The sequence below is a fragment of the Bos indicus x Bos taurus genome, chromosome 16 (assembly GCF_003369695.1).
Source record: "Bos indicus x Bos taurus breed Angus x Brahman F1 hybrid chromosome 16, Bos_hybrid_MaternalHap_v2.0, whole genome shotgun sequence".
Taxonomy (NCBI): domain Eukaryota; kingdom Metazoa; phylum Chordata; class Mammalia; order Artiodactyla; family Bovidae; genus Bos; species Bos indicus x Bos taurus.
In genome coordinates this window covers 38090109-38117658 of record NC_040091.1, presented here as the reverse complement: position 1 = coordinate 38117658, position 27550 = coordinate 38090109, and the positions used below count along the sequence as shown (strand labels likewise).

Sequence of the window (27550 nt, the reverse complement as noted above, 5' to 3'; positions counted from 1 at the left end):
ATTACTTATAGAAAATTATTACTTTCCTGCCAGATCTTTAGGTCAAGCCTCCTTAGATTTTTGGACACGGAAAGAGGCAACCTGGACTAGCAGAAGGAGCCTGGGCTTTGAGTTAGACACAGGTTTGAATTCATCTCTTTTAGGCTGAGTGAGCCTGGATCAATCAGTGCCTCTGAGCTTCGGTCCTGTCATTTGTAAACTAGGGATGTGTTAGGTGCTCAAAAGTATTGTTATTGTCTATTGTTACAGAGGAAGCTATAAGCTTCAGCAAAGTTGTCAGTGACTCCTCACTGTTCACCACAGAATAAAGGTATCCAGGCAGCTGCTCTGACACCACAGGAACTGATACAAACACACTATCATCTATCACATCTGAATTTTCTGATATTTCATTTACAAGAGGCTATACTTTATTTCTGGAGAAGGCAATGGCAACCGACTCCAGTACTCTTGTCTGGAAAATCCCATGGATGGAGGAACCTGGTAGGCTGCAGTCCATGGGGTCGCTAAGAGTTGGACACGACTGAGCAACTTCACTTTCACTTTTCACTTTCATGCATTAGAGAAGGAAATGGCAACCCACTCCAGTGTTCTTGCCTGGAGAATCCCAGGGATGGGAGAGCCTGGTGGGCTGCGGTCTCAGGGGTCTCACAGAGTCAGACACAACTGAAGCGACTTAGTAGTAGTAGTAGTAGTAGTAGTAGTAGTAGTAGTAGTAGTAGTATACTTTATTTCAAAGAGTTAAACATTAAACTGTGGGATCTTTCCTCTTTTATCAGCAAAGCTCTTTATATGTGTTGGGCTTCACTGTGTCCAAATTTCAGAGATTATCGGTACTAACATGATTTTCCAAGGCTAAAACAATGTTTGCTCTCAGATCGTGCCATTTAAGACCAATAAAAAGTCCAAGTTTGTAAAGATCCTTCTCCTTCCTCCATTGCTTTCTCTTCCTCATTCATTCATTCACTCATGCCTACCATAAGCCAGGAGTCAGATGCCTTTTTTCCCATGAGCAGATTGTCTATCTTTCCTAGTCCGTAATTGAGGGGCAGATGATAGCTTTGTTACAGTATTAAGTGGCTTGGTAAAAACTAGTCATGTTAGGGCATGTCAGTTTTCTAGGTGATTTGGTGTGGTCTTATTATTAACTGTATGTATGTACAGAAGAAAAGGGAGTTTGTATTCAAATATGAAGTGCTTTCTGTCTCATATACAAGGATATAATCTGAACTTTGAATGAGTAAATCATGGTATTTTTGTTTTCAAACACTAGCTTCAAATTGCATAATACGGTCATCCCTTAGTGTTCATAGGGGATTAGTTCCAGGACCCTCTGTGGATACCCACATCCAAGGATACTCAAGTCCATTATATAAAATGGTATAGTATATGCACAGAGCATACACAAGTTACATAAGTCAGATTCTTCCTTTTCTCCTGTAAAACAGAGTTCATCAATTGTTCCATTAGACAGTTGTCATGGGGCTTTGATGAGATTAGATAATGCTTAGCACAATGCCTGACTTTAAATAAGTGCTCCATCCATGTTTGCCTCTCTTGCATTACTACTGGCCATTAGAGTTAGTCTTACTGAACCAGTCATAGTTTTGAGACAGAATAAAATGGACTGTTACAGTAGAGCTAACATGTTAGTTTTTACAAGTGCTTTAGATTGGCTTTAACATGTAGTTGGCTCCTCTGTCAGGTCATTTTAAGGGAATTTTGAGTGATGAGAACTGGTTCTGATGCCTGAGCTTCTATAGTAGTTTCAGGGCCAGGGCAAGGATCTCCTTTGGGGATTTTACTTGTGTAATTTGACACAAATGATGACATCAAAATTCTTTTATGAACATCAAGTAATAATCTTTATACTTAGGTTGATTGGTAGACAACTATTAAAAAATGCTTTCTGTCCATGTGCACTTCTTCCTATACTGGCTGAAGTAGATGTCTATATATCTAGATAAATCTGGGTATAATTGAGTTTTCCTGGGGTTGTAGAGGGAAGATGATTCTTATTAATTCTCCAGGCAAGAACACTGGAGTGGGTTGCCATTTCCTTCTCCAATGCATGAAAGTGAAAAGTGAAAGTGAAGTTGCTCAGTTGTGTCTGACTCTTCGAGACCCCATGGATTGCAGCCCACCAGGCTCCTCCATCCATGGGATTTTCCAGGCAAGAGTCCTGGAGTGGGGTGCCATTGCCTTCTCCAAAGTAAATAAATAAATGTCTATCAACTATATCTCCTGTTTAGGTCCTGAGCTTGGAGTTAGGGGTAAAGTGTTACCAGGACACACAGTTTTCTATCTTCATGGAGCTTATTGTCACATTGAATTAAAATCAGTTTGGGCTTTGGAGATGGAAAGTAGAGAAATAAGATGAGAGGCTTTGCTCTCAACCAAGGCAAGGACAGGAGACATGACTTTCAAAACAGATAAATTTAATTCATATATTTACTTAAAATACAAGCACTGCCTAAAAATGAACTAAGCACAAATACAGATTAATAGTCTGAATTTCCTAACAAATAGAATTAGTGACAATTTACTTGTTTAAGATAATTGATCATATGGTAAGCATTTTTCTTACTATAAATTTTTTTGCAAGTCAGAAGATTATGTTCAGACAACCCTGATTTAGAATTTATGATCTTTTATTATAGGCTGGACTAAGGTTTATCTTTGATTCTTTAAAGATGAAAAGGATATAAAAACTAAATTAAGTTTAAGAAAGATTATAAAGCTAATATTTAATCTAGAAGGAGCAAGCTTACAAAGCAAAAATAGATTCACTTATTACAAATATAAATACAAAATCTTATAAATTGTTTTTTGTTATGAAATGTAATTATATTGACTTCTAACAATCCATAGTTTATTCTCATGGCTAGTTATTCTAAGCAGTTTGGAAATAAAATTTATTTCTTTGAAAATATCCTAACATTCCAAATTTTCACTTTTTTGGGTGGATTTTATCTGCTCTGTTACTTGTAATAAGTGTAACTGAAACTTTAAATTCTTACCAATAAGAATATTTTTATTTTAATTATTTTAGTATTTTATTTTAATTATTTTAGCATCTTATTTTTATTTAAAAAATTTTATTTTTTTTATTGGCTTATAGTTGATTTACAATGTTGTGGTAGTTTCTGCAGTACAGCAGAGTGAATCAGTTATACCTGCATCCACTCTTTTTTAGATTCTTTTCTCATGTGGGTCCTAGTCCTACAATTAGAGGCAAAACTGTCATTCTCAAATGCTAATCTATGGACTAATTCCAGTAGAAGAATTCAGGGGAGCTTTGAAAAGTATAAAAACGGTAAGTAGGTCTGGTTTGGGCCCAGACATCTGTATTTTAGAAGTGCTCCCCAGACATCTGTAGTTTAGAAGTGCTCCCCAGCTGACTCAATGCACAATGAACACTGAGACACACCCTTTATTAGAGTGTCATTGCTTTCTGTCCTCTCTCCTTTGGGCTGGTACTTCCCTAATTTCTGCCCTTGATCACTGAAAGAGCCCCCTAATTAAACTCGTTGACTCAGATACTGCCCACTGTCTTCACTGATTTCAGGGTAAATGGTACACTCGTTGGCATGTGACACAAGGTCCTCATCCAGACTCTGGCTCTTCTCTCCAGCCTCATCAGTTATCTCTCAGCCAACCTGCATCCTTCTTTCCAGCCATGTTACATGACTTTGTATTCTCTAAGTGTATCAAGTTTCACAAACCTCCACGCCTTTGCACATGCCATTTGCTTGGCCTAGATGGATTTTCACATATCTGATCTCTGTTTATTGTCAAGACAAATAAAAGTATCATACCCTTCTGCTGAGTGAAATTCTGTGCTTTCCATAACACTCAGTGTTTCAGCTTCTATAAATCTGCACTCTGGATTTTCTTTAGTTCCCGCCACACCCTGCTCCCGAAAAACGAGCCCTTTGATGGTAGGGACTGTACAATTGTGTCTTTTTAGTACCTAATATATTCCTGGTGCATATTATGCAACCAGGTAATATGTTTGTTGAATGAGTGAAAGAAGTCGTGTTAACCAGAGCATTTCCCCCTCATTGTAAATAGGGCTTAATGATACTAAAGTGAAAGTCAAGTTGCTCAGTCGTGTCCGACTCTTTGCGACCCCATGGACTGTAGCCTATCAGGTTCCTCCGTCCATGGGATTTTCCAGGCAAGAGTGCTGGAGTGGATTGCCATTTCCTTCTCCAGGGGATCTTCCTGACCCAGGAATCGAACCCGGGTCTCCCGCATTGCAGGCAGATGTTTTACCATCTGAGCCACCAGGGAAGCCCCATAATGATACTAAGATACTACTAAATGATACATTAAAATAGTAGTGTAATGGGAATAAGTAAATGGTTTTGCTAATAGTATGCTATAAACTTTGTTTTATTTTATGCATGCAAATGTTATGATTTTGCTAATATTATGTTACAAACTTTATTCTATTCTATACATGTAAACATTACTTCTTTAAAAAAAATTATGGAGCTCCCGGGGGACCGGGTGGGACCAGAGAAAGCGAAGCCGACCTCGGCGGGGTCAGGAAGCGCACCTCCCCTTTTCCTAAAAGGAGCTCAGGCCCCGTATTGAAAAAAAAAAATTATGGAAAACTAACTAAAATTAGGGCTTTCCTCTGTAGCTCAGTTGGTAAAGAATCTGCCTTCAGTGCAGGAGACCTGGGTTTGATTCCTGGGTTGGGAAGTTCCTTTGGAGAAGGAAATGGCAACCCACTCCAATATTCTTGCCTGGAGAATCCCACAGACAGAGGAGCCTGGCAGGCTACAGTCCATGACGTCGCAGGAGTCGGATACAACTTAGTGACTAAACCACCAATCAAAATATATCTTAAACAGCTGGTAAAGAGGCTTAAGAACCATAGTATTTTATATTTGTTTTCCTGGAGAGTTACAAATATCTAACATGTTAAATTTGGTTCTATTAAATGGACAACAATGTACAAAAACATATATTGAATAATGCTGTGATACATTTATCACAGAGAACTTCCCAAAGTAAAACAAGGGTAAGGCGGTTATCTTTACAGGGAAGGAAATGACTCTTTGTTCTAAGCTAGTTCTGTCTAATGTTAAACTGAATATAATGTGCTGTTAAAAAAACATGCCAACTGAAACAGAAGAGAGGCTGTGAGGCATAGAATAAAGAAAGTACGTGTTTTGGTCAGTGCGAAAACGGCACCATATGGGAAATTCCTTTTGGTGATTTCCCGGGTGTCTACTTCACAGTCTCATCTATTATCAACATTTAAATTAGTAAATTTGATGGAGACAAATACAGATGATCAAATTTGTATATACCCAAGTGTGGAGGCATAGAAACTTGACAGAGGATTGAAACTTCAAACAAACACTTAATAAAGTGAGGTACAGGTGATTTACAATATTATATTACTTTCAGGTGTACAGATAGTGATTCAATATTTTCATACATTGTACTCCATTAGAACTGGTTACAAAATAATGGGTATATTTCCCTGTGCTGTACAATATATCCTTGTTGCTTAGCTTATTTGTTTTATACACAGTAGCTTGTATCTCTTAGTCCTACACTCCTAACTTGCCCCTCCTCTCTTCCCTCTCCCCGCTGGTAACCATTAGCTTGTTCTCTCTGTGAGTCTGTTTCTGTTTTATTATATACATTCATTTGTCTTATTTTTCAGGCACACATAACCAATAACAGAGTATCTGTCCTTCTCTGACTTGTTTCACTAAGCGTAATACTATCTAGGTCCATCCATAGGTTGTTACATGTGTCAGAATTTCATTATTTTCTATGGCTGAGTAGTATTCCATTATGTATACTGCCACATCTTTATCCATTCATCTGTTGATGGACATTTCATTTGCTTCCATATTTTGGCAGTTACAAACATTGGGGTGCATGTATCTTTTTGAATTTGTGTTTTTGGATATATACACAGCAGTGAAATTGCTGCATTGTATAGTAATTCTGTTTTTAATTTTTTGAGGAAATTCCATACTGTTTTCCACAGTGACTGTATTAACATACATTCCCGCCAACAGTATACAAGGGTTAGCTTTGTTCTACGTCCTTGCCAACATTTCTTATTTGTGGTCTTTTTGATAATAGCCACCCTGGTGTGAGGTAATATCTCATTATGGTTTTAATTTGCATTTCTCTGATTAGCAATGTTAAACATCTTTTCATATGCCTGTAGGCCATCTGTGTATCTTCTTTAGAGAAATATTTATTCAAGTCTTATGCCCATTTTTAAATTGGGTTGCTTCTTTTTTTGATACTGAGTTGTATAAGCTGTTTATATATTTTGAATATTAACCCCTTATCAGCCATATCATTTGCAAGCATTTTCTCCCATTCAGTAGGTTGTCTTTTCATTTTGTTGATGATTTCCTTTGCGGTGCAAAAGCTTTTAAGTTTTATTAGGTCTCATTTGTTTATTTTTGCTTTTGTTTTCTTTGCCTTAGACAAATAAAAAAATATGTTATAATTTATATCAAAAAGTGTTCTGCCTATGTTCTTTTTTAGGAATTTTATGGTTTCAGGTCTTATATTTAGGTCTTTAATCCATTTTGAGTTTAATTTTTTATACGGTGTGAGTAAATATTCTAATATTATTCAACATAGAAAACTTAACAGAAGATTGAAACTTCATATAAACACTCTTTGATTAAGAATAAAACCAACTAGATAATGTCTAACATGCACAAATGTGAAATCCTATAATTAAGATTAAAAAATTAGTTTTTACAAAGATAGGATAATAGTGACCCAAGTCATCAATAATTCAGATGAAAAACACAGGGGTTTTAATTGATTCCAAGTTTAATATTCATCTTTAGAATTCTGTGAGATGAAGCATGAGGGTAAACATGTATAAGTTTAACTGCAATATCGTGGCTGGTTCTAAGACATCTTATTATGTCATCTCATTGTCATCTACCACTTATTAGTAACTATAGGCAAATCACTTACTTTGACTTTCTCACTTTTAAGTTGGAATTACTAAAAACTATTGTGAGTATAGAATGAGATAATTCATATGCAAGTAATTATATAAATGATAGCATTAGCTTTGCACATACTGAAAAAGCTAGTGCACATTAAACCTTTAGTAGAGGTGCAGCATTCAAACCTAGTGAAGCACAATCTATAGTGGGAAAGTGTAAAATGAATTGACTGTAAATTTTTTGAGGGGAGTGATTTTTATCTGATTCATTCAGACTTTCATTTTTATTATTTTCCCACTACCTGTATCCCTTTGGGCAGGTTATTTATCCTAAACTCTTCATATGTTAAGTGAGGATAATCATAACACCTATGCCCTAGGAGTATTGTGAAGAAAAATGAGATGGTGCACAGCAAATGTTTCCTGTTGCTGGAGAAAAGTGCTAAAGTATATGTTAATTACCCACCTTTCTCATGTTCCAAAATGGCCACTAGGAAGTGCTAGAGAATCTTTCGGAAGAATTCAGCACCATCTGAGTTGGGCATGGGGCAGGAATTTTAAAATTTTAACTTGTCACCACTAAATGTATTAAGTGATCTTAGAAGAATTGTGTGTAAATATAGAAGTTAGAGAGTAACATATTTTAACATTGATTCTGATTGGTAGAGTTGTAGAGAGGCAAGTATTGCTGGAAGTGGGTGTGGAGGCTCCCAGCAGCATTTTCAGCAGCTCCTTCCTTGGCACTACTGTCTCCTGGAAATCCAGACCCTCACGTGGTCCCATTGGAGGCCTGTGAAATTTTGATTATTGTATGTTTCACTCTTCAGTGAAGACTTTGTCTTCTTTGGGTAGAGAAATTGTTTATATTTATCTCTTGGATATAGTTTTAAGGGAGGTTTGAAATGTGATATTGTTGCAAGTGCCAGGGAGCTATATACTTAACCATTTTATATCTAATAAGGCTTGGACTATAAAGCTGAGTGTTGAAGAATTGATGCTTTTGAACTGTGGTGTTGGAGAAGACTCTTGAGAGTCCCTTGGACAGCAAAGAGATCCAGCCAGTCCATCCTAAAGGAAATCGGTCCTGAATATTCATTGGAAGGACTGATGCTGAAGCTGAAACTCCAATACTTTGGCCACCTGATGCGAAGAACTGACTCATTTGAAAAGACCCTAATGCTGGGAAAGATCGAAGGTGGAGGAGAAGGGGACAACAGAAGATGAGATGGTTGGATGGCATCACTGACTCAGTGGACATGAGTTTGAGTAAACTCTGGGAGTTGATGATGGACAGGGAAGCTTGGTATACTGCAGTCCATGGGGTTGCAAAGAGTTGGATACAACTGAGTGACTGAACTGAACTGAATTAATTCAAATTTTAACCTAACTTTTCTATCCCACAGGATGATATCTCTAATTCTGAAATTTTAGACATCAGGAATGTGATAGCAGGAGAAATATTTTGGGGCAGAAAGAATCTTCCTGGAATTAATCAAATCATATATATATATATTAACTGAAGCATAATTGGCATACAATATTGTATTAATTTCAGATGTAGGACATAATGGTTGCCATTTGTATGCATTGTGAAATGATCACCACAGTAAGTCCTATTTCTCATTTGTCGTGATAAAAAGTTATGGAGTTTATTGTGCTTTTTAGTTTGATGGAGTCCCATTTGTTCATTTTTGCTTTTGTTGCAATTGTTTTCAAGTCAGATACAAAAAAATCATTACCAAGACTGATGTCAAGAAGCTTACTGCTTCCATTTTCTTCTAGGAGTTTTATGGTTTCTGATCTTGTGTTCAAGTCTTTGATCCATTTTGAAACAGTTTTGTGTGTTGTGTAAGATAGAGATCCATTTTCAGTTTTTCACAGTGGCTGTTCAGTTTTCCCCACACCATTTATTGGAAAGACTATTCTTGCCCCATTGTGTATTCTTGACTCCTTTGTTGTAAATTAATTGACCCTATATATGTGGCTTTATTTCTGGACTCTCTGTTCATTTCCATTGACTTATGTGCTATTTTTTTTATGACAGTACCATTCTGTTTCTTGACTACTAACACTTTGTAATAGTTTGAAATCAGAAAGCATGATGCCTCCAGCTTTGCTATCCTTTCTCAAGACGGCTTTCACTATTCAGGATCTTTTTATCAGTTCAGTTCAGTTTGCTCAGTCATGTCTGACTCTTTGCAACCCCATGGACTGCAGCACACCAGGCTTCCTTGTCCATCACCAACTTCTGGAGCTTATAACAAACTCATGTCCATCGAGTTGGTGATGCCATCCAACCATCTCATCTTCTGTTGTCCCCTTCTCCTCCTGCCTTCAATCTTTCCCAGTATCAGGGTCTTTTCAAATGAGTCAGTTCTTTGCATCACGTGGCCAAAGTATTGGAGTATCAGCTTTAGCATCCGTCCTTCCAATGGATATTCAGGACCGATTTCCTTTAGGATGGACTGGTTGGATCTCCTTGCAGTCCAAGGGACTCTCAAGAGTCTTCTCCAACACCACAGCTCAAAAGCATCAATTCTTCGGTGCTCAACTTTCTTTAGAGTCCAACTCTCACATTCATACATGACTACTGGAAAAACCAAAGCTTTGACTAGACAGATCTTTGTTGACAAAGTAATGTTTCTGCTTTTTAATATGCTGTCTAGCTTGGTCATAACTTTTCTTCCAAGGAGAAAGTGTCTTTTAATTTCATGGCTGCAGTCACCATCTGCAGTGATTTTGGAGCCCAAAAAAGTAAAGTCTGTCACTGTTTCCATTGTTTCTCTATTTGCCATTACATGATGGGACCAGATGCCATGATTAGTTTTCTGAACGTTGAGTTTTAAGCCACCTTTTTCACTCTCCTCTTTCACTTTCATCAAGAGGCTCTTTAGTTCTTCTTCGCTTTCTGCCATAAGGGTGGTATCATCTGCATATCTGAGGTTATTGATATTTCTCCCAGCAATCTTGATTCCAGTTTGTGCTTCATCTAGCCCAGCGTTTCTCATGAAGTACTCTGCATATAGGTTAAATAAGCAGGATGACAATATACAGCCTTGATGTACTCCTTTCCTGATTTGGGACCAGTCTGTTGTTCCATGTCCAGTTTTAACTGTTGCTTCCTGACCTGCGTATAGGTTTCTTAGGAGGTGGGTAAGGTGGTCTGTATTCTTGTCTCTTGAAGAATTTTCCACAGTTTGTTGTGATCCACACAGTCAAAGGCTTTGGCATAATCAATAAAGCAGAAGTAGATGTTTTCCCGGAACTCTCTTGCTTTTTTCAATGATCCAACAGTTGTTGGCAATTTGATCTCTGGCTCCTCTGGCTTTTCTAAATCCAGCTTGAACATTTGGAAGTTCATGCTTCACATAATGTTGAAGCCTGGATTGGAGAATTTTGAGCACTACTTTGCTAGGGTAATGAACCCGGTGAACGTGTCCGCTCTTCTTGGTCTGTCCGCGGCCCCTCGCCTGTCTTTCCCCCTGCCCGTTGGGGAGGGTGAGGAAGGCAGGGGTTGGGCGGCCTTTGGCCCTGTCCTTAGGTCTCCTGTCCCCCGCCTTGGGGCGTCAGTGGGCCGTTGGTCTTCTGACACAGCAGATGCTCTCGCTTCGCCTTCTCCGCGGGTGCCCCGCGAGCGGGCCCTCCCCGCGGTGGGGAGGGCTGTGCCACTGCGGCGCTGCGCACGCCACGTGGGTGTGTGAGCGTGCCTCATTTGACCCTCGGTGGTGCCCCTGGAGCGCTCCAGGTCGTCCCTCTGGTGCCTGAGGCCGAGCAGTGGTGTTGTTTCCCTTAATCCGGTGTCCCCCTTGGGTCCCTGCCGCAATGGTGTGTGTGACCCATGAGTGGCTCTCTTTAGGGGGGTGGGTAGAGACGGTAGGAGAGGTGTGCCTGTTCCCGTCGTCGTGGAGGCTGACGGATGAGGCCTTGCAGGGGGCGGGACGCAGGCTCTGCTACGGCCCTGACCGCGCACACGCTCCTGTGTGGTCGTCCGCTTACCTGTGCCGCAGACCCCTCCCGCCCAGCTGAGGACTGGCAGCTCCTGGAGCGCCTCCATGGGCCCGAAGGAGAGACGATCTGGGTGAGGGACGGCACGCCCTCGGTGAGAAAGCCTTCTCTAGCGATCCGAGAGGGACAGCCGCTACCCCTCCCGAGTGCGCAGTGGCCACCGCCAGAGCACGTGGGCAGAACCCCCTCCCCACCCACCCCTCCTCTCTGTTGGGGGTGGGTGTGCCGGCCCCGCGGTGGGGCCGTGTGCCGCTCCTTGCCTTTTTTTTTTTCCTGAAACTTCCCTGGTGGCTTAGATGGTAAAATGTCTGCCTACAAGGCGGGAGACCCGGGTCAGGAAGATCCACTGCAGAAGAAAATGGCAACCCACTCTAGTACTCTTGCCTGGAAAATCCCATGGATGGAGGAGTCTCCTAGGCTACAGTCCATGGGGTCGCTGAGGGTCGGACACGACTGAGTGACTTCACTTTCACTTTCTTGCTAGCGTTTGAGATGAGTGCAATTGTGCGGTAGTTTGAGCGTTCTTTGGCATTGCCTTTCTTTGGGATTGGAATGAAAATTGCTCTTTTCCTGTCCTGTGGCCACTGCTGAGCTTTCCATATTTGCTGGCATATTGACTGCAGCACTTTCACAGCATCATCTTTTAGGTTTTGAAATAGCTCAACAGGAATTCCATCACCTCCACTAGCTTTATTTGTAGTGATGCTTAGTGATCACACCATCATGGTTATCTGGGTCATGAAGATCTTTTTTGTATAGTTCTGTGTATTCTTGCCACCTCTTCTTAATATCTTCTGCTTCTATTAGGTCCATACCATTTCTGTCCTTTATTGTGCCCATCTTTGCATGAAATGTTCCCTTGGTATCTCTAATTGTCTTGAAGAGATCTTTAGTCTTTCCCATTCTATTATTTTCCTCTATTTCTTTGCCCTGATCACTGAGGAAGGCTTTCTTATCTCTCCATTCTTTGGAACTCTGCATTCAAATGGGTATATCTTTCCTTTTCTCCTTTGCCTTTTGCTTCTCTTCTTTTCTCTGCTATTTGTAAGGCCTCCTTGGGCAACCATTTTGCCACTTTGCATTTCTTTTTCACTGCCTCCTGTACAATGTCACGAACTTCCGTCCATAATTCTTCAGGCTATCTGTCTATCAGATCTAATCCCTTGAATCTATTGGTCACTTCCACTGTATAATCATAAGGGATGTGATTTAGGTCATACCTGAATGGAGAAGGAAATGGCAACCCACTCCACTGTTCTTGCCTGGAGAATCCCAGGGATGGGGAGCCTGGTGGGCTGCCATCTATGGGGTCCCACAGAATCAGTCATGACTGAAGCGACTTAGCAGTAGCAGCAGCATACCTGAATGGTCTAGTGGTTTTCCCTACTTTTTTCAATTTAACTCTGAATTTGGTAATAAGGAGTTCATGATCTGAGCCACAGTCAGCTCCAGGTCTTGTTTTTGCTGACTGTATAGAGCTTCTCCACCTTTGGCTGATCTTGTCTGGATTCTATGCAAATTTTAGGATCTTTGTTATATAAAATGATCTTTTATGGTCCTAAAAATTTTAGGATTGCTTGTTACATTTCTGTGAAAATGCCGTTGGAATTTTGATAGAGATTGCATCGAATCCTTAGATTGCTTTGGGTAATATGGACATTTTCACAATATTAATTCTTCCAATTGGTCGGCATGGAATATCTTTCCATTTATTTGTGTCTTCTTCAACTTCTTTCATTAATATCTTATAATTTTCAATGTACAGATATTTCACTTTCATAGTTAAGTGTACTTAATTTATTCTTTTTGACACAATTATTAATAGGGTTATTTTCATAATTTATTTTTCTGATAGTTCATTCTTAGTGTATAAAAAACTATAGACTTCTGTACATTAATTTTATACCTGCAACTGAATTTGTTCTAATTTTTTTTGGTGGCGTCTTTAGAGGGTGTGTATATATATATGTATATCTATATATATACACACACATATACATATATGTATATATATACACACACATATATACACATTCATCTATTTACATATACATATATATTGGAGAAGGCAATGGCACCCCACTCCAGTACTCTTGCCTGGAAAATCCCAGGGATGGAGGAGCCTCGTAGGCTGCAGTCCATGGGGTCGCTAAGAGTCGGACACGACTGGGCGACTTCACTTTCACTTTTCACTTTCATGCATTGGAGAAGGAAATGGCAACGCACTCCAGTATTCTTGCCTGGAGAATCCCAGGGACGGGGGAGCCTGTTGGGCTTCTGTCTATGGGGTTGCACAGACAGAAACGACTGAAGCGACTTAGCAGCAGCAGCAGTATATATATATAGTCTATAGTCTATATATAAGAATCATATTATCCACAACAGTTACAATTTACTTCTTCTTTCCAGTTTGGATGCCTTTTATTTCTTTTTTCTAACTAGCTACTCTGGCTAGGACTTCCAGTCAATACTATGTTGAATGAAATTAGGAAGAGTGGGCATCTTTGTTTTGATCTTAAAAGATTTCAGTTTTTCATCATTGAATATGCAGTTAGCTATAGGCTAGTCATACCACCTTTATTATGTTGGGGTATATTTCATCTATACTCATTGAGAATTTTTTTTTCTGTAAATGGATGTTAAATTTTGTCAAAAGTTTTTTGTATCTATTGAAAAGATCATGATTTTTGTCCTTCATTTTGTTAAGGTGGTATATCACACTGACTGATTTGAGTATGTTGAACTATCTTTGCATTCCTAGAATAAATCCTGCTTAACCATGGTATATAATCTTTTTAATATATTATTGAATTCAGTTTGTTAATATTTTGCTGAGGATTTTTGCATCCATGTTCATTAGGAATATAGGTCTATAATTTTCTTTTTTGTGGTATTCTTGTCTTGTTTTGGTGTCAAAGTAATTCTGATCTCATAAAATAAGATTTGAAGTGTTCCCTCCTGTTCAGATTTTTGGAGAAGTTAGGTATTAAATAGGGAAGGATATGTAATAAATATTTTTTGAACGCTTGGTAGATTTCACCAGTGAAATCATCTGGTCCTGGACTTTTGTTAAGTTTTTTTGTTTGTTTTAACTGATTCAATTAATCTGATTCAATCTCCTTACTAGTAACAGCCTGTTTAGATTTTCTGTTTCTTCATGATTTAGTCTTAGAAGATTGTATGTTTCTAGGAATTTGTCCATATTTTCTAGGTTGTTCAATTTGTTGACATATAATTATTCATAGTAGTATTTTATGATCATTTGTACTTCTTTGGTATTAGTTTTAACTCTTATTTTTTTCTAATTTTACTCATTTGAATCCTCTTTTTTACTTAGTTTAAAGTTTTATCAATTTTGTTTATTTTTCAAAGAGTCAACTCTTTTATTGATATTTTCAATTGCTTTTTCAGTCTCTATTTTATTTTTTATTAAACTTTTTATTTTGTATTGGAGTATAGCCAGTTAATAATGTTGTGATAGTTTCAGGTGGACGGCAAAGGGACTCAGTCATACTCAGCCATGTTCATATTACCCCCCACATTTTATGTTTTAATGTCACATTTTATGTCTTTTCTGTGTATCCTTTAGATAATCATTGTAGTTATAGTTTTTCAACCACTTTTGTTAAAAATATTTTTAAAATTGAGGTATATTTGATGTAAAATATTATGTAAGTTTTAGGTATATAACAGAGTGGTTCAGAATTTTTAAAGATTATACTCCATTTATAGTTACAAAATATTCACTACAGCTTATTTATGGAGAAGGAAATGGCAACCCAGTCCAGTATTCTTTCCTAGAAAATCCCATGGTTAGAGGAGTCTCACAGGTTGGAGTCCATGGGGTCACAGAAGAGCTGGACACAACTTAGCAACTAAATAGAATAGTTTATTTTATACCTAACAGTTTGTACCTCCTAATCTCCTACTCCTTTCCCCCTTCCCATCCTCCCTCTCCCTACTGGTAACCACTGGTTTGTTCTCTATAGCAGTGAGTCTGTTTCTGTTTTGTTATATTCAACAGTTTGCTTTATTTTTTAGATTCTACATATAAGTGAAATCATATAGTATTTGTTTTTCTCTGTCTGACATTTCACTTAGCACAATACTCTCCAAGTCCATTCATATTGTTGCAAATGGCAAAATTTTATTATTTTTTATGGCTAAATAGTATTTCATTATGTATGTATATATTATATATATATACATAGTATACATAGTATACACACACACATCACATCTTCTTTATCCATTCATCTGTTGGTGCATACTTATGTTGCTTCCATATCCTGCCAATTGTACACAATGCTGCTATGAACATTGGGGTGCATGTATCTTTTTGAATTAGTGTTTTTTTTTTTTTTCAGATAAATAATCAGAAATGGTATTGCTGGGTCATATGGTTAAGTTCTAGTTTAGTTTTTTGAGAAACTGTACTGTTTTCCACTGTGGCTGCATGCACCAATTTACGTTTCCACTACCAGTGTGTGGAAGTTCCTTTTCTCTACATCTTTGCCAACATTTGTTATGTGTGTGTGTGTGTGTTTAACTGATAGCCATTCTGACAGACATCTGTTTCCTTCCTGAGGTTAGGGGTGTTTTCAGCCATTACTTCTTCAAATAAGTTTTCTGTGCCCTTCTCTCTCTCTTCTCCTGAGACATCTACAATCCAAATGTTACTCCATTTGATGCTGCCCCCTAGGTCCCTTAAGCTGTCTTCACTTTTTAAATTCTTTTTGCTGCTCTGTTTTGGTGAATTCCACTACCCTGTCTTCCAGATCATCGATTCTTTCTTTGCTTCATCTAGTCTGCTGTTGAACCTCTTCAGTGTATTCTTCAGTTTAGCTATTATATTCTTCAGCTCTAAGGCTTCTGTTTGGTACTTTTCTATCTTTTTGCTGTACTGAAATGTTTGATACATTTTCTGTCTTTTTGCTGAACTTCTTGCTGTGTTTATTCATTCTTTTCAGTGTTTTATGACCATGACTTTTAGGGCTTTACAGATAAATTATATATCTTGTTTCATTAAGTTTAAAACATTTTTATTGGCATATAGTTGACTTACAATGTTGTGTTAGTTTCAGGTGTACAGCAAAGTGATTCAATTATACATATATCTACTTTTATTTCTTTTTTAGATTCTTTTCCCATATAGGCTTCATTATGGTTTTTTTTTTTCCCCCTGGGGTTTTATTGTTATTTCATTTGGAACATTTCTCTGTCTCTGAGTTGGTTTCTATGTACCAGGTAAAACAGCTATCTCACCCAGTATTGAAGGAGTGGCATTGTGTAAGAGAAGAAACTTATCATTTTACCTTGCCCTACCCCTTGGCTGTCTCTCAAGCCTTCTGAGTATCTGAGCAGTCAAAGTTTTTAATAGGCCCCAGTTGTTGAGGTGCCAAGAACTCTCTGTCTTATTTTTTTTGTCAGACTGTGGAACCCAGAACATAATCCACCCTGTGCTGGTCTTCAGAGCCAAGCATGCCAGGGGCATCCACTGTGTGGTCTGCACCTACCCACCAGCTTTGGTGGAGCCCTGGGAGTGGCTTGGGGGTCAGGGTACTTGATTAGCAGGCTTTAGTAGGACCAAAGGATCAGTGTATGGGCAGGGTGCAGTGAGCAGCAAGCGGTGCTAGTAATGGAGGGGAGAATGCAAAAATGGTTCTGGCTAGTGCCTCCATCTCCAGCGACAGTCCCAACAAGTTCCTGCACCTCTGGCAGATGCTCTAAGACTAGTAAATGAAACTCCTTCACATATGGTCTAGGCACTTCACACACTGCTGCTTTGTACTGGATTCCAGGGCAAATGAGTCTGTGCACGAGCTCTTTAAGAGCAGAATCCCCATTCCCTACAAGCCTAATATTCTCTTAGATGAAAGCCCTGTTGCTTTTCAAAGTCAGACATTTTGGAGGCTGGTCTCTCCAGAGCAGGTCCCAAGGGTTGGGGAGCCTGATGTGGGGCACAAACCCTTCACTTTTCAGGAAGAAGTGCTCTGTTCATGAGATCCCTCCCACATGTGTGTTGCTCTGCCAAGGATGGGGTTTGGGGAAAGATAATGCCTTTGCTTCTCCTACCTGTCTCAATGCAGCCCCTTTATTCTTTGTTGTGGCAGGCTTTTCAGCTCATTTTCAGGTCCTTCCCAGAGAGAGTTGCTCCATATGTAGCTGTGGATTTGTTGTGTACATGGGAGGAAGTAAGTTCAGGATGTTCCTACACTGCCTTCTCCTACCACCCATCAAGTCATATTTTTGATAGACCTCTCAAAAAAACTCTTACTCTTCTGTGTCCAAGTTAATGATAATTAAATAAGAGACATTTGGCTCTTTGATAGTAAATCCCAAATTGGGTAATAAAACAAAGCAATGACAAATTTATCATTAAACATGGACTCATTGAAATTTCATGTTTCTTTCTTAGGTGAAAAAAAAAATCTACCTGGGGAAAATATCTGAAATGGAATCTATATGTGAACCCAGAGTAGGCAAAATAACACATCCTTGGGTAAGACAGAAATTTCCATTTAATCACAGCACCCTCTCAGGTAAAGCTATAATGATTCTAATGATTAGTTGTTAGTAAGAAATGAATGTGATTCAAGCTGTTTTCCAGTTTCTTCTCAGCAGTTACTGTTTTGTATAAGGATCAATATCTTCATTATTAGCTCTGAGTGTGCTTGAATAGTTGAAAACACAGATTTTTTTGTTTGGTATTTGAGCAATGTTTGCTGAATTTGTCTCATCATAGGATTTATTTGGGACTCATGTAAAAAAAAAATATATATATATATATATATATATATATATATAGATTCCCTGCCTCAAAAGATTTTGACTCAGTAAGTCTGGGCTGGTGTCCAAGAACCCATATCTTTAAGAAACCTTCTAGGCATGTCTTATAATTATATACAGTTGAGAAACCCAATGCCAAAAAATTCCTCTTGGCACAAGAGTCATTTTGAACTGGGAAAGCACACATGTTAGATGTTCTTGCCATCTCCTTGATGAGTCAGCTTGTAGTGAGAGCCCTTTGGATGGTCTCTGCTGGTGTGAGAGTCTGCTTTCATGCACTCAAAATCTTTCACTTGTGTCTGGAGTGTTCCCACCAGTTTTAATATCTCATTTGAATGTACTTGATACATAATCTGAAAATCACTGCTCTTGAGTTCTGACATAAAAATTTGTTTAACCTTTCTGAGCAGGAATGCAAATTATGGTTATAAGTAGGGGCTCCTGCTTCGGAGAAGGCAATGGCACACCACTCCAGTACTCTTGCCTTGAAAATCCCATGGATGGAGGAGCCTGGTAGGCTGCAGTCCATGGGGTCGCTGAGGGTCAGACACGACTGAGCGGCTTCACTTTCACTTTTCACTTTCATGCATTGGAGAAGGAAATGGCAACCCACTCCAGTGTTCTTGCCTGGAAAATCCTAGGGGCAGGGGAGCCTGGTAGGTTGCCATCTATGGGGTTGCACAGAGTTGGATACGACTGAAGCAGCTTAGCAGTAGCAGCAGCAGGGGCTTCTGCTTAGGTGTCATGGAGACTAAGGTTTGAATGTTGGTTCCTACAGCTGAGTGACCAGTCATTTAACCTCCATCAGCTTCTGTTTGCTTGTATATAAAATATGAATATAGGTATCATAGCTAATGTTTGCCATATTTGAAGTTCTTTGCATAAAATATCTTCCTTTATTTTTAAAACAGTACTATGAGATAATCATACTTTTCTGTTGTTCCTCATTATACAGCTGAGAAAACTAAGACACAGGAATGTAAATAACTTGCTCAAGGTCTCACACCTAGGAGATGGCCAGCTAATTATTTACTTAAAAGATTATGGGAAGAAATAGTTATAAATCTTTATAGCTATCTATCTTTGTATCTTTCTTTAATTTTTTTTTCACCTGAGTAATTTATTTATTTATTATACATATTTCAATGCCATTCTCCCAAATCATCCCACCCTCTCCCTCTCCCACAGGGTCCAAAAGACTGTTCTATACATCAGTGTCTCTTTTGCTGTCTCATATACAGGAGGGACAACTAGTATTACCAGTATTTGAGTTTGGCTAATGGAATAAATTTAATGAGTAAAATATCATTAAAAAGTATAGTATAGTATAAAACTATATACTTTTATAAGCATACTTTTATATGTATATACTCTTATACATATAAAAGTATAAAAACATATACTTTTATACATATAAAAAGTATAGTATACTTCAAGGATAGGGAAGCCTGGTGTGCTGCAGTCTGTGGGGTTGCAGACTTGGACATGACTGAGCGACTGAACAATAACAATAGATACTTCAAGAGTGCCCATAGTTACACTAGAATGTTATCAGAAAGCCAAGCAAACGTTGTTTATTTTATTGTCAGAAAAAAGTCAGCAGTAATAAGAGCTCCCTCTCTGAAAAAGCAAGTGCTCAATGGTTAGACTATAAGTCGTGTCTTGAACAGAATGCCTCTCACTTCTATTTTGTAAAATGTTCTCTAATATCATTATATTGCTTTGAGAATAACAAAAATGTGGGCTGCAAGACAATCGTTGCATCCAGAGGAAAAGATTCTTTCACATGTCGTGTTGGCTACCTGGGCACCAGCCTATTTCTTTAGTTCCTGCTTGAAGTAAATCTGATCAAAACTGCTAAAGAAAAGCCAAGGTGTCTCAGTAGTATGAATCACCCTACAATAGCAGAACAACCTGTTCAAGAAACAAGAAGATCTCACTTACTTTGAATCTCCACAGTCCTCCAATATCTTCAGTCCTCTCAAAGCAAGTGGGTTCGAGTCCCTCATCCACACAGCACTTGAGAGAGGCCAGGCCGCTGACCCCAGCTCCAATCACTGCCACCTTCTTTGCCATGGTATCCTGTCAAGGAGTTGATCAATTAATGCTGCTTCACTGAGGCAACAGGTAAGACCGTCCTTATTGTGTGGACAGTAACTGGCTTTAAATGCTGTAGCAGTGGTCATTTAATAAGCAGCACTATTTGAATAAAATGCCTCACCAATCAAATCCCAGTCTCCTCTTCCCCTTGAAAGAAGCCAAGTTGTGTCACGTCTTGGTTTAACGTTTAAAAGCAACCTATTTAACAAAGCCAACCGATTCAAAAACATAGTACCAGGGATATGAGCCAGTCTTCAGTTAAGTTCCTTTTTTTGAAATTTTATTTTGAAACAATTTTATTCAGTGTGTCTTTTTTCTTTTTGCATGAGAGACTACCACTTCCCCCTTAATAAAGACATGCTGCTGCTGCTGCTGCTAAGTCGCTTCAGTCCTGTCCGACTCTGTGCGACCCCATAGATGGCAGCCCACTGGGCTCCCCCGTCCCTGGGATTCTCCAGGCAAGAACCCTGGAGTGGGTTGCCATTTCCTTCTCCAGGGGATTTTCCCAACCCAGGGATCGAACTCAGGTCTCCCGCATTGGAGGCAGATTCTTAACCACAACTGAGGTATCAGGGAAGCCCAAGACATAATGGTACTGCACACTTTAAATAAAGTGCAGTATAATATAAACCTAACATTGGGAAGGAAAAGAATTTGTGTGACACGTTATTTGGAGGGTCTGGAAATGAACCTGCAGTCTTTCTCACCTGTGCCTGTACTGTCAAACAATGAACACAGTTTTCAAGAGACTGAGAATAAGCTAGACTTCAGTACTTCAGTGCCGAGGAGTCCCAACATTCAGAGTCCCCAAAGCGAGCAGAAGGCTTTCCTTGTGCAAGGATGACTAGACCCGTCATCTTCCAAGTACTGTCATTACTGCCCTAGAGTAGAGGGTTCTCCTTCTTCTCCAGACGTTGGCCGACGAGTCCTTAAGGGTTCGTCAAGCCATAATCAAGAGGGAAGGAAAGGTGCTGGGCGAGATTACGCAGCAGGGGCGGGAGCGCGGGAACCGGAGCCCTCTGATAAACGCTCCCCCTCCTCGCCCTGTTACGGAGAATGTGAGCGAGAACCGGCTTCCAGCTCAAACAGGAGACGTAGCTCCCGCGCGGCTACGCTGGGCCCGCTCCCCGCTTCCTCTTCAGTTAAGTTCTTCAGAGTACCGAACTTTTGTTTTTGAGTCTTTTTCCCCAGCTATCATCCTTACCTCTGTTTTTGTCTTTGAGTGCGCTGACAGTAGTTTTCTGTGTAGATTTTGTGCTGGGAGGTAATCAGAAGCGTTTTAAGAGTCAGAGGAACCTGTGGGCAATAGGAGCTTGCAGTCCTCCGCCTCCTCCTCTGGCATTCTGCCAGCTGAAACTTCAAAGTCTTTGTCAGGAGTCCTGAAATGAAGCAAGAGGCTTATATCCTGAGATCCAAGGTAAAGGTTACAGTAACAGCATCGTACAGGTGCCCATGTATCATACAGAGAGTTTAAAAATCCTCTTTATTGATATAATGGATATAATCAATGCTCATTAACAAGTTAGCAAATATGCTCATAAAAAGAAACCCAAATTATTCCTTTATCCACCATAACATTTTTGTTTATCTTTCATATCTATATATGTAGATAATACATACACATAAACAAAAATGGAATCGCACTCTACATATAATTTCCAACTTGATTTTTCACTCTACAATATAGCAATACCTTTATATCTATAGCAGCATTTTTTTATAAAACACTGAATATGTGTATTTATTTTTTTTAAATAATAACTCCAAAATACACTTTAACAACAACCATTAATTGGATAATGTAATATAGAAGCACATAAAATGTTTAAAAATGGCACAGGTTTAGCAAAGTGGATGAATAGAAAAGGAAATACCAAAACCCAATATAACAATACTAAAATAAATTCAGTAGATTTCCATAGGTCATACATATACATTAGAGGACATAATGCAAAAAAATCATATTTATTCAAAACATTCCAAAATAATATTAGTCATAATAAGAACAGTGCAAAAGAACTAAATTTTGAAGTGAAAAGCAAAGGAGAAAAGGAAAGATATAAGCATCTGAATGCAGAGTTCCAAAGAATAGCAAGAAGAGATAAAAAAAGCCTTCCTCAGCGATCAATGCAAAGAAATAGAGGAAAATAACAGAATGGGAAAGACTAGAGATCTCTTCAAGAAAATTAGAGATACCAAGGGAACATTTCATGCAAAGATGGGCTCGATAAAGGACAGAAATGGTATGGACCTAACAGAAGCAGAAGATAGTAAGAAGAGGTGGCAAGAATACATAGAAGAACTATACAAAAAAGATCTTCATGACCCAGATAAGCACAATGGTGTGATCACTCACCTAGAACCAGACATCCTGGAATGTGAAGTCAAGTGGGCCTTAGGAAGCATCACTACGAACAAAGCTAGTGGAGTTGATGGAATTCCAGTTGAGCTATTTCAAATCCTGAAAGATGATGCTGTGAAAGTGCTGCACTCAATATGCCAGCAAATTTGGAAAACTCAGCAGTGGCCACAGGACTGGAAAAGGTCAGTTTTCATTCCAATCCCAAAGAAAGGCAATGCCAAAGAATGCTCAAACTACCGCACAATTGCACTCATCTCACATGCTAGTAAAGTAATGCTCAGAATTCTCCAAGCCAGGCTTCAGCAATACATGAAGCGTGAACTTCCAGTTGTTCAAGCTGGTTTTAGAAAAGGCAGAGGAACCAGAGACCAAATTGCCAACATCCACTGGATCATCGAAAAAGCAAGAGAGTTCCAGAAAAACATCTATTTCTGCTTTATTGACTATGCCAAAGCCATTAACTGTGTGGATCACAATAAACTGTGGAAAATTCTTCAAGAGTTGGGAATACCAGACCACCTGACCTGCCTCTTGAGAAATTTGTATGCAGGTCAGGAAGCAACAGTTAGAACTGGACATGGAACAACAGACTGGTTCCAAATAGAAAGAGGAGTACATCAAGGCTGTATATTGTCACCCTGCTTATTTAACTTAGATGCAGAGTACATCATGAGAAACACTGGGCTGGAAGAAGCACAAGCTGGAATTAAGATTGCCTGGAGAAATATCAATAACCTCAGATATGCAGATGACACCACCCTTATGACAGAAGGTGAAGAGGAACTCAAAAGCCTCTTGATGAAGGTGAAAGAGGAGAATGAAAAAGTTGGCTTAAAGGTCAACATTCAGAAAATGAAGATCATGGCATCTGGTCCCATCACTTCATGGGAAATAGATGGGGAAATGGTGGAAACAGTGTCAGACTTTTTTTTGGGGGGGGTCCAAAATCACTGCAGCCATGATGGTGACTGCAGCCATTAAATTAAAAGATGCTTACTCCTTGGAAGGAAAGTTATGAACAACCTAGAAAGCATATTGAAAAGCAGAGACATTACTTTGCCAACAAAGGTTTGTCTAGTCAAGGCTATGGTTTTTCCTGTAGTCATGTATGGATGTGAGAGTTGGACTGTGAGGAAGGCTGAGCACCGAAGAATTGATGGTTTTGAACTGTGGTGTTGGAGAAGACTCTTGAGAGTCCCTTGGACTGCAAGGAGATCCAACCAGTCCATCCTAAAGGAGATTTCTGGGTGTTCTTTGGAAGGAATGATGCTAAAGCTGAAACTCCAGTACTTTGACCACCTCATGCGAAGAGTTGACTTATTGGAAAAGACTCTGATGCTGGGAGGGATTGGGGGCAGGAGGAGAAGGGGACTACAGAGGATGAGATGGCTGGATGGCATCACTGACTCGATGGACGTGAGTCTGAGTGAACTCCAGGAAATGGTGATGGACAGGGAGGCCTGGCGTGCTGCGATTCATGGGGTCGCAAAGAGTTGGACACGACTGAGTGACTGAACTGAACAGAGAGAATTCATACTTATGAATGAGAAGGCCATATAAGGAGGTCAACTTTTTGTCAAAATTAACCTACAAATTTCACACAGTCTCAAATAAACTCAGAGCAGTGCTTTTATTTTATTTATTTTTTAAAATTTATTTATTTATTTTAATTGGAGGCTAATTACTTTACAATATTGTAGTGGTTTTTCCCATACATTGACATGAATCAACCACAGATGTACATGTGTCTCCATCCTGAACCCCCCTCCCACCTCCCTCCCCATCCCATCCCTCAGGGTCGTCCCAGTTATAGCAGCATTTTTAAAATGGCTGCATGAATTCCATTTTGTTGATGGATTAATTTTCCATCTAACAAATACCCATTTCTATATCTGACATATCACCATGCCTGGACAAATGATCTCATGGAATTTACATTCTTTTAAAAATCTTTTAAAACACACACACACACACACATATACAGACACACACACGAGCATCCCTGGTGGCTCAGATGGTAAAGAATCTGCCTGCAATGCAGAGGCCTGGGTTCAATCCCTCAGGTGGGAAGATCCCCTGGAGAAGGGAATGGCTACCCACTCCAGTACTCTTGCCTAGAGAATTCCATGGATAGAGGAGCCTGGCAGGCTATAGTCCAGGCAAGAATACTGGAGTAGGTTGCCATGCCCTTCTCCAGGGGATCTTCCCAACCCAGGGATAGAACCCATGTCTCTTTTCTACCTGTATTGGCAAGCTGGTTCTTTGCCACTAGTGCCCCCTGGGAAGCTCCAGTAAAGACATCCCAAAGTTGCAGTTATGAGGCCTCAACACTATGTGAGTAATGCCCTAATTGGGGCATGTTGTGCTGCCAAGACCAATATCTTTCTATTCAATTCTTTATCTCTCAGGGAAAAACTGCCCTAACGTTCCTTTTTGCTATATTGTCATTTCTACTTTTGGTATTCTCATTTCTACTTTTGCATCCTGGAAGGCAAATTAGAAGTAAACACAAGCTTACATATATCATTCAATGGATGGTTTTAAGCATAGATTGGTCTAGCTCCAGATTTATGAAAAATCAAAACCAAAAATAATGCCAAACATTTCACTAAATCTGAATGATCATGGCTTTGCTAAAACATTCAATTTTTATTTCTAAACAAAATATTTGATCCTACAAGATTATAATGGAAGGAAATAGAAAAACACTGGAAACAAACAAAATGTTCATCAATAGAAGACTGGGTTCAGTGAATTACAGTCCATCCATATAGTCAAATAATATGCAGCTTTGAGGAGTGAGAAACTTCTCTATATACTGCTTGCCAAGATATGTTATTAAATGAAAAAAGAAAGGTACAGAGCAGTATATGTACCATGGTATATTTGGTGTAAAACCAAAAGAATAAAACAAAAATGCATTTTAGTTTTCTCATATTTGCATAAATAAACTGAAAAGCTATTCAGGAGGTTAATAAAAGTGAATACTCAAGGGGATCAGAGAATGGGAACTGAAAAGTAGGGAGATGGGACCTTGGTAGATAGAGGCCATGAGTGAATATAAGATTTTTCATTTTTTTTTATTAAAAGTTTTTTGAACAATGAAAATATATAACTGTTGAAACAAGCACAATTGTTACTGTTTAGGACATCAAAAAAGCCTGTGCATTTGGATAACATCACTGAATCCTGGGTTCACCTAAGGAAAGTGTTTGATGCTTGTCTTACATGGTCACTACTGAAATAATGGAGCAATGAACTAAGGAACAAAAGGAGGATCTACCTAAAGAGGTAAATGACAGTCCCCATTCAGGAAGGCAGAAACTGATTGTATCTGATGAAATAGCAGTTTTATTCATGTCGATATATGGCAAAACCAATACAATATTGTAAAGTTAAAATATAAAAAAATATATTAAAAAAAACCAAAAACGTCTAAATCCTAGTCTTTGTAGAACTTGTTACAAATAAACTATAATGATTAATCATAATACCTTGCCTCCATTTCCAACTATCAAACTCTTACCCATCTTTGGGGTCTTTCCTGATCAACCCACACAGAAATTAGAACTTACATTGCTACTATTGAATTGTAACCTGCTCAAGTTTCTCTCATATACTGTGTCTGTTAGACTTCTTTACAACCAATAACCAACTGCAGTTGTTTCTATCAACTTAGTTTGTCTGAAATTTGGCCTCTTATCTCCATTATGCCTGCTACTATCAAAGTTCAGGTGGTTGTCCTTTCTTACTGAAAGTCTGATTGTCTCCTGACTCTCAGTTTTAGCCCATCACTGCCCTCCACCTTAAGCACTCCTCCCCGCCGCCAGATTTATTCATTAAACTACAGGTGTAAATAAGAGAACTTCAGGCTAAGTATGGTTAACTGAACACATTTCTCTTCTGTTGCCCTTGAAATCCCACTAAAATATTAATAATAATACCCCCAAAAAAGCATAAATTCAAAGGATACACAGAATAGGTGAGGAGATTACAGTAAAGAAGACAGAAAGAAAAACACCAGTACAGTATACTAATGCATATATATGGAATTTAGAAAGATGGTAACAATAACCCTGTATACGAGACAACAAAAGAGACACTGATGTATAGAACAGTCTTGTGGACTCTGTGGGAGAGGGAGAGGGTGGGATGATTTGGGAGAATGACATTGAAACATGAATAATATCATATATGAAACTAGTTGCCAGTCCAGGTTCGATGAATGATACTGAATGCTTGGGGCTGGTGCACTGGGACGACTCAGAGGGATGGTACGGGAAGGGAGGAGGAAGGAGGGTTCAGGATGGGGAACACGTGTATACCTGTGGCGGATTCATGTTGATATATGGCAAAACCAATACAATATTGTAAAGTTAAAAAAAAAAAAGAGCTACCAAAAAAAAAAAAAGAAGAAGACATGTCAACACATTTTTTTGAAGATGGGAATTGATTCATCAGAAATGAGAAAGTTAACGTATGTATTTGCATGAGAAATGGTAACACAAAAAAGGTGAATTAAATCAGATGATGTCAGGATGGCTTAGGAGTTGAAGGCATCAGGAACTGCAAGATGTTGGTAAGGAAACAACAATATTGGTTGTAAATTTGTTTAAGGGACAGATATTTCTCCCTCAAATACGGCATAACCGTGAGGCTGGCCTCCATCCATCTTGGATGGGAACTGAAAGTTTGATGTTTGTAGAAACTGAGCTGGTGAAGATCTAGACCTGAAGGTGTAAAAGGACCCCCAAACAGGGCACTTCACTATGACAAAAATTGCAGGGGTAAAAAGAAGTTTCTATAACCTTCCAGAAGAAATACAAGTTGTATGAGAAGAAAAGAGAATAGAAATAACAATGGACTTTTAACAATAATACTGAAGCTAAAAGACAGTGGGGCAATGACTTAAAAACTCTGAGGTAATAACATTTTCAGTTTATAGTTTTATATCCAACTGAAATGTTTACTAATTAAGTTTGTGAGGAAAGACATATCAGAGACTGTTTATTGGCTCTCCAAAAGCTTCCAAGTTCATTTTCCTTTTCCACTATAGGTTGGAAAAGATTTTCATTATTACAGATGCCCTTCCACCTGGAAGTCACCATGCAATTTTAATTTTAATGATGAAACATACATAGAAGTCTTCTAGTGGATTTCTGGGAAGTATTTGATTTCCTTCCCTTTCTTCCTTCCATCATTCTTTCCCTCCTTCGTTTCATTCTTCCTCTTTCCCTCCTTCTCTCTTCCTTCCTCTCCTTTCCCCCATCTTCTCCTCTTCTCCCCCTCCATTATCTTCTTCCCATATTCTTCCCTCTCTCTTCCTCCTTTCCCCT

At 38.9% G+C, this 27550-nt stretch overlaps 1 protein-coding gene across 1 annotated transcript in view; it reads right to left on the bottom strand.

The window, feature by feature from the left end:
• The window catches only part of FMO2 (flavin containing monooxygenase 2), a 41530-nt gene extending 20324 nt beyond the window's left edge, over positions 1–21206 (bottom strand). The window contains exons 1-2 of the mRNA XM_027564781.1: positions 21057–21206; positions 19697–19834 (exon numbers count right to left, since the gene is read on the bottom strand). Coding sequence (XP_027420582.1) covers positions 19697–19828 — 132 coding nt within the window. The 5' untranslated portion in view covers positions 19829–19834; positions 21057–21206. The remainder of the gene's footprint in view (positions 1–19696; positions 19835–21056) is intronic.
• Between the last annotated feature and the right edge of the window lie 6344 nt (positions 21207–27550).